General features: G+C 43.6%; 1 protein-coding gene across 2 annotated transcripts in view; it reads right to left on the bottom strand.

Moving 5' to 3' along the window:
• Nucleotides 1-808: 808 nt before the first annotated feature.
• Rhobtb3 (Rho related BTB domain containing 3) overlaps nt 809-8342 on the bottom strand; it is a 58347-nt gene continuing 50813 nt past the window's right edge. For both annotated transcript variants that reach the window (XM_050122163.1, XM_050122162.1), the window contains exon 12: nt 809-3865. In XM_050122163.1, the coding sequence (XP_049978120.1) occupies nt 3750-3865 (116 nt within the window). In that variant the 3' untranslated portion in view covers nt 809-3749. The remainder of the gene's footprint in view (nt 3866-8342) is intronic.

Below are 8342 nucleotides of genomic sequence, written 5' to 3'. Positions count from 1 at the left end.
GAAATTTTTTTTTCAATAAAAAATTTTATTAAAAAAATAAATAAATTGAGTTATCTTAGATATACAAGATTTTGCATAAGGGAATCACCACCTAGTCCAAGGCACAGAAAGAGGATGAAGTATATAGAGAACCTGAATGAACAAGCCAAGGTATCAGGATGGGACACATTTTCTGCTTGGGAGAGCAGTATCAGGCAGAGAATGGGACACATTTTCTGCTTGGGAGAGCAGTATCAGGCAGAGAAGGCAGGCCTGGCTTACCAAAGCCCTTGCTGGGAAGGTGTATACCAGGCCTTCTATAGGCCATAGAGACCTTGTAGGAATTTGTGTTTCTAGATCAGGTTTCTGATAGGAGTACAACATCATAGGTACTGTGGGGCCCTTGGTGAGCTCAGCAGGCTTTTCAGGCAGTTCTTCCGCAGAGGGCCTTCGACACACACTACACAACATGGCCTCATGCTTGGCTGCTATCCTCCACCTGGGTTCCTCAGGCCTAGTCAGCTGTTCATTCCTCCACTACATAGAACAGCTCTCCACCCCATAAACTCTTGGGCCCGGTCCATGCTCTAACCTGCATGTTCTGTGTTAAATGATTCTAGGAAGCTGTTTTATCCTTTAAGCAGATATGAGAGGTGGCACCGTCTTCTCACCTCAGCTCACATCTACGAGAACAACAGCAGCAATCAGAACTTTCTATATAATAGGAATTGTCTATAAAACATATCTGTGCTTGAGGAATTCAATATTCCCCAAATCATTTCAGCATTGAATATCCAAAGCAGGAATAACCACGAATACTTTGTTAAACCCGTTTTTGTAAAAAATGGTTTATTTGTTATAAAACATTAAATACTAAAGCTAAAAACATATAAATTCAGGTTAGGCTATATTAAAATACATACATACCCTTTGCAAAATCTGATTAAAAGTTGAATTAAACAAGATGCTTTAAATAAAATAATTATTGAAGACATATTAAACCTAATTGGTTATATCAGTGTAGTATCATTTGTAAAATTACAGTTAAAAAATTTGGCCATCTTGGAAGTCAATTCCATCTGATTCCTCAGTCTTCCCGGATCCTGAGGAAGCCCCAGTGCGGCTCGCACAGGGTGGGCTTCAGTCTCCAGCCAGTGCTCTCTCTTAGAGTCTAGTCCCCTATGGTAGAACAGGAAGAAAGTAGCCAGCAGCATACAAGGGATGCTTAATACGACGCAAACCTGGCCCTGAAGGAAGGGGCCTTATTTCTGCTACACAGTATCCTCTAACTAGAATGCGTGGTAAATATATTGAAGCAGGAAATTTGCATACAGCCATCTAAAATAATCCTTTGAGTGGAAAACAACCCTGAAAGCCAGCATGAATTTAGCCATGATCATTTTAAGTATTTGAAACTTCTCGTTACTTTCAATTGGGTGAATTCCATAGTACTGAGGGGTCTGTATTCAAATGTGCTTAAGAATTCACTTCTGTTCTGCCCTTGTCACTGTCACAGGTAGTGGGAAAACCTCCAGAAAAACACTCGAGACCACCCGTTTCCAAATTCAGCTCCCACTCAGGAGAGCGCCCTAGTTAAATGTTAACATCGTATTTCTGAGAAAATGCTTTGTTTCTCAACTCCTATTTTTCAATTTCCTAAGCTTTTAGAATTTTAATTGCTGTGATTAGCACAGAGGGTGAGTATATGTGTTCAAGTATCAAAGGGCTACCATTGGATCTACAATCGCAAAGGACCTTCTCGGTACTGCTACATTAACTGTTCTTTACAATGCTAAGCCACCAAGTGGGACTTGCCAATAGGTGTGTAACTTAAAATGCAAAAACCAAAACGCATTCCAATAATCTTCACCAACACAGCACAATTAAAATGAGTTCTCTCTGGGTTCTAGCTCCAGGAGCTCTTTCCCCTTTACTCTAACAGCATTGCTATGCAGAAGACGGTCTTCTGGATGCCGCCCTAACACTACAGGGTGAGACTGCTGAACCAAACTTTTGAAAAGTTGGAAAAATATGCATACTAAAATCGCTGGAAATTAGGACAATAGTGCCCAGCACTAAATTACAGGTGCCATGATGTTAGCACTGCACAGCAATCTGTATTTTCCATGCCCAAGCTGTGCGCATCTTGCAGAATCATTTCTGCAAACGCGATATAAGAGAACTATTTGGCTTTCCCAGCCCACACTGTCTCTCCATTTTTTAAACCTTCTTAGGTGGCTTTGCTATTTCATACCAGATGGCCTTTCAGTCCCTGGAAGAACTCAATTCAAGCCACTGGCATCCTAATCTTAACAGATACATTTAAAAGAAAGAATACTTCAGCTTTTGTACCCAAGTCTCTAGAAGGCATTTTTTCCTGTGATTATCTCTAAAACTTTATTTAGTCAGGCTACTCACTCACTCTTATCAACTTCCTGGCTTTACATATTGATCAAGAAAGTACTGTTCTGGGATAGAGCTAGAAGTAAGTTAGTGTCCCAAAGTCAGCCGAAAGCATGTCTTCCTGCCAGAAGAGGTCGCTGTTGAGGCACTAGGCGGAGCAAGCCTCCCTGAGGAGCCTCTCCACTCTGCTCTCCCAGCGTCCTTGAGGTTTGAATAAGAAAAGAACATTTTAATTACCTCATCTAGCCTTGCTGCAGGCAAGGAGCCCAGTTCTACCTCAACTTGATGGCCATGCTTTCTTTGTTCAAGCCCACGGGAGGCCTGCCCCTTTCTGAAGGGAGACAAAGGAGTGGATGGGAGGGGGTAGTTGGGAGATGAGGGAGGGAGTAGGAGATTAGGAGGGAGAGGAAAATGTGGTTGATATATAAAATAAGTGAAAAAAAATGATTAAATAAAATAAAATTTTTTTAAAAAGGCATTTCTTTAGCCAGGCATGGTGGCATGTGCCTTTAATCTCAGCACTCCAGAGGCAGAGGCAGGCAGATTTCTGTAGGTTCAAGGCCAGCCTAATCTACAAAGCAAGTTCTAGGGTAGCCAGGGCTGTTACACAGAGAAACCCTCTAGAGAGGGAGAGAGAGAGAGAGAGAGAGAGGGCATTTTCCCTCAATAGGAATTTTGGGGAGCCAGTGCAAAGTGAAAGCATGGGAGCCTTCTTTCAAACATTTTTAGGAATTTAACAGTGTACTAGCAGAGCCTAAACAAGTGCCAGGCCTTTCTAAGTGTGGGAGCTGCAGAATCCAGAAAGTTGCACAGCAGTAACTGCTAGCCCTGACTGGGTTTGCCAATCGGCAAGCAGATGTGGTTGCATGGACCAGATGGGCAGGTGTTCTTCATTATATTGATTCAAACACGCCTACTGACCTGGAAGCAGCTGGTGTGCGACTGACGGATGGCAAATTCCTATTCCTAAAACTTCACGCTGCACCGGACAGCACTCCCCCAAATTCACAGTTACACTGGCTTTTAAATGGCCCTTATTTTAGCAATCAGTCAGACATGATGAAATTTTCGTATTTCTCCTAGATGATATTTTTAAAATTAAACATCTCTTAATGAGGAGAGGTTTAATGCTATTAAAGCAACGGGGCAACCTAGAGGAGAAGCCACTGTCCAGGAGTTTTATGTTCTGGGCGAAGCATTAAAGTCTGTGCTCCCTTTTAAGACCTCCGCAGCCTTCAAAGCTAATAAGAAGCTATATGGTGTTTTTAAAATACCATACTGATTCAATTATAAGAATTTTACTGGAACCCAGAGGTACCCATTCTTCATAACAGTAAAAAAAGCATGTCTATACACAAAAGCTCAGGTCACATGACTAAACAGCGACATTTCCGGGAGTGGATATACTTCCTGTACTCTGCCAGCTGCTTCAAGTATATGTTTGATGGCCATCGGTGCTTCTCAACAAAACTTCGTTCTTCCACTGAAATTTTAAGGGGAAAAAAGTTAATTACATATATTTTTTTTTGTCAAGATGAAATACGAACATTTGATTGTTACGTGACAGAGTTTAGTCTTTTATATCCCCCACCCATCCCACAGCCTTCCAGAATGGGCCAGAATCTGGATAACAGCAGCCGTCAGGATTTATTATAGCACTATGCGGTTAATGCTGACATGCACTGCTCCAGCAGGTGGGATTTCACTGCTTCCCTTTTCTCTTTCAAGACAACATTTGCTTTCACTGGAGATAACAAATCCATCTTTCTTTGTGGATAAGCTGACCTTTCACACTCTATAAACTCGTCCTGACTCTGCTTCCCCTCCAGTGCAGGCACCAGCTAATCTACTCATTTTCCTCGGGATTCCCTACTCCGGAGTCTACCGCACTGCGAGTTCCTGGTCTTCGGGCTTGCTCCTCTAGCCTCCCTGTAGCCTCCCTGTACACTGTGCGCTCTGGACCCACTTCCATAGAAACCTGACTTCAGTCCAGGCCCGCACCCTACGCTCAGCTCCACCCAGAGTCTACAAACCTATAACTTGTTGGGCTTGAATTTCTGAGCTTCCCATTTCCGATAAACGTTGGCTCCACCGGTAGGGAGACGCCTACCAAAGCTCTTAGTCAGCATTTATGAATTTCACTGTTGAGACCCCAGGCTTCATCCTGCCTCAGGCACACCTAGGACTTTAAACATTTATGGGTCTGGGAATCCCTCCCTTCGGTTTGCATTTCCACTTCATTGTACTTAGTTTGATTCCTCCACCTGCTGTTCAGCTTCATGGGCACGTGGATTAACAATGACCTAGTTATATGATCTAAATGACAGTAAAAAGGCTGCCTGCTCAGGGGAGTCATTCATTGCTTCATGAGGAAGCAAAGGTGAATGACGTGGCCTTGTAATGACAGAACTCCAAACAGCATGTGGTGGCATTCGCCTTTAATCCCAGCACTTGGGGAGAACAGGCAGGCAGTTTTTGTGAGTTCCAAGCCAGCCTGGTGAACACGGTGAGTTCCAAGGCAGCCATGGCTACAGAATGAGACCCTGTCTCAAACACAAACAAACAAACTCAAAATCAAAACAACAAAACCAGAACCCCAGAAAAAAGGTAATTGCAGATGAGCTTGGCAGCCAGTAAAAACAGCACCCAAACACTGCTTCATAAAACATGGATCCAAACACTGCTTCATAAAACATACCGCAATAGTTAGCTAAGTTAAACCTATCACGAGAAAAGGGAATTCACAAACATCAAAAGTCAAATTTTCCTGTGTGTCGCTGTATGTCTTCTGAAGTGTCTAGTGTAGGACCGAAGAGATGGCTCAGAGGTTGAGAGAGAGCACTTCCCGCTCTTCGAGAGGACCTGGGTTCAATTCCCAGTACCCACATGGCGGATGTCTGTAAATCCAAGATCTGACACTCTCAGACAGAGAGACAGACAGACATACAGACAAATCACCAATGCACATAAAATAAAAATAAATACGTTATATAAAAAAACCTGTGTATTTAACCCTAAGGTGGAATGAGCCAATTTCTAAATAACTTTGGAAAAGAAAAGTTTCACTGGGCACTTGGAAGGCAGAGGCCGGAAGGTTAGAAGTTCAAACCTCTGCTATAAAGCAAAGCATGAGCTGTTTTTAAGATGAGAAAAGTAAAGATGAAAACAAAGGAAAGGAGTGCCGTCGAGAGAAAACAATCAGAAAACTCCGGTGAGACCTGGAGAGCTTCCAAAGCCGACAGCTGACAGTGCCACACGGAAGCTGTAAAGGGGATGACAGGAGCTGCCAAACCCCAAGCAGGTGGGAAGGGGGCTGGGTATACAATCACCACCGAAAGGGGGAAAGACTCCAGCCCTTTGGAGAGGACATGTCCCCTTTGGAGTGGGCAGCCACTTAGCCACTTCTTAGTTCCAGGCTTTCCCAGAAGCAAGGCAGACCCAGGCTATCCAACTCTTTCAGATTTTCCCCTGAAGATTTTAAATGGAAGTACTATATAAAAACAACATTTTAAATGGTGGCTGAAAAAAATAAACCCTGATAGACTTGACTGGAGTCAGCGGTAGCCAGTTCATAACTACTGATTTAGCATATTTCATAATTCTCTGCATGCTCAAAATCTGATGCCCTCTTCTGGCCTCCAGGGGTACTGCATTCAAGTCAGGCACTTATTTATATGTAGGTAAAACACACACATAAAATAAATAAATCTATTTTTAAACATATCTGGCTGAGTATATACAGTCAAAGACAGCTGATATGACCTTCACTGACTTGTAAATGTGTCCAGAGACAGCCTAGTTCACTACTCAGGTCATACAGGAGGGAAAGAGCACAGGTCGCAATGGGGTTCAGGAAAGCTGCTGGGATTCTCAGGACTTTGGACATCCTCTTCTGGTGCAGCACGAGTTGTTCGCTGGGATTCTCAGGACTTTGGAATCCTCTTCTGTTATATCTCGATCTGTTAGTTGTGGAAATGCTTGTGGTCTGTTCTGTTCTCTTCCTCTGTCTTTTCGGGATCACCTGTCTTTCTCTGCCTTGCATGTTCTCTTGGAGGAACTATATCTGAGTTTTCCCAGTCCTGAAACTGGTCTCGTTGTTTCTGAATTTCTCCTCATTGTCACCAAAGGAGCCACTCTAATCCCAACTCTGCTCTCCTGCCCCATAGGGGTGACTCCTACTCTAACCTTTTCACCTCACATAGATTTTATCTTCTACTACCCACAACACTCTTTTATTCTGAGTTTAATGGTCAGTTTCTTCTCCCTGAAGCAGGGTGGAAATTGTATGATCATTGGTATAAATCTTGTCTTGTATGTAAAGGATTTCAGTTCTGTGGGACTTAAGGAAAATAAAACACAAGAGATCAGCCTGCTGCCCGCTCCAACAGGGACTAATAAACTCCCAGCATTTCCCAGCCTCTCTCTGTCTCTGTCTCTGTCTCTGTCTCTGTCTCTGTCTCTGTCTCTCTCTCTTCCTTTCCACACAAACACCAACTGGACAAGAGAGTGACCTGGTTGTAGGAGGCCCTGGGAGTACTTTACTGCTGAGAGGCTGTGTTCACAGCACACTGTAGTGGTGTGTCATTTGTATTTTAATAAACAAAGCTTGCCTGAAGATCAGAGAGTAAGACAGCCACACTGGTCAGCCACACAGACCCGGCAGTGGTGGCACACACCTCTCATCCCAGTAGCCACACTAGTTCACCATAGAAGCCCAATAGTAGTGGAGCACACCTTTAAATCCAGCACCAGAGAGGAATATAAACCGAGATGAGACAGGAACTAGGTCTCTTTTCAGTCTGAGGATTTCTTAGAGGTATGAGCTCTCTAGTGGCTTGACTGCTTTGCTTTTCTGATCCTCAGGTTGAACCCCAATATCTGTCTCTGGGTTTTTATTAACCATGCTACAACACACAATTTTCCATGTGTTATTAGAGGTCCCACATTCAAACACCCCACAACTCTGCAGAAGTACAGTGAGTGCCTGCAGGGCAAGGGGAAAGGCACAGGCTACCCACATGGTTTCTGAGGTTCTGGTGATTGTGAAGAGTCCTTGAAACCCTGCATTGAGTTCTGCTGGCTAAAGTTCCTGGGAAAGTTTCATGGTTTTAAGGAATATGGGAGCCAGTGAGGTGTTAAAATGACTCCATAGCCGTGAAAACCAGTCTGTGGTTTGTATATCTTAAGTAATTGGCCGTAAGATTGTCATATTTAATGACTGAAAACTAAAAATGTCCCACATATAAAATAGAAACAAAATGATACTTATTGCACAGAAGAGAAATTATGCCACGTTTGTGCCCTTTTGTTTCTTGTCTGATTTTTAGAGGTTGAGGTGGATTCTCTTGATAATTTTTTAAAAGAACAAAGTCAACCAAGGAAGAGTGCCAAAGGGCTGCCCCTGTGTCTGTTTTAAAAGGAAGAGTAGAAACTGAGCTGCTGCTGTGCATCTTCTGAGATGCAGAGGGTCTGTGAGCAATGTAATCACCAGGAGCCCTGCCTGAGGGCTGGAGGGAAAGGGACACATGGAGAAGTCAGCCTGTATTTGGTTCAAGATAAGAAAGAAAAGGTTTTCATGGGAGCATCTTGCACTGGAGTGCAGTTAGAGATGCCACTGAGGAGACCACACATTATCCAGAACCAGACTTCCATGCTCTTTACTGGGCTGAGGCAAAGCTCTGACAGGTTATTGGAAGGGAGACTTGGCATGAGCTAATTTTGGTTTCAGAGCTCAGCCTCTGGGGCCTTGAGTCAGTTACACACCCCTGCAGTCTGTTGGCTCGGTGTCCTGGATGCTCTTATCAAAAGTAAGGGAAGCCCACTCCATTACCTGTAGCTAAGATTGCAGCCCATCCACCTTTCATTCAAAGTACCCAATCTTACCTTGCTGTGGCCTGCCTGAATGAGAATCATGGAAGAAGTTACCGTGGTGCAAAGAGCTGTTTAGAACTACTCCAAAT

Source organism: Alexandromys fortis, unplaced genomic scaffold, assembly GCF_014885135.2.
Source record: "Alexandromys fortis isolate MF-2015 unplaced genomic scaffold, M_Fortis_MF-2015_v1.1 scaffold_163, whole genome shotgun sequence".
NCBI lineage: Eukaryota > Metazoa > Chordata > Mammalia > Rodentia > Cricetidae > Alexandromys > Alexandromys fortis.
Note: the sequence above shows the minus strand (reverse complement) of the source record. Positions and strands in the feature narration are given on the sequence as shown.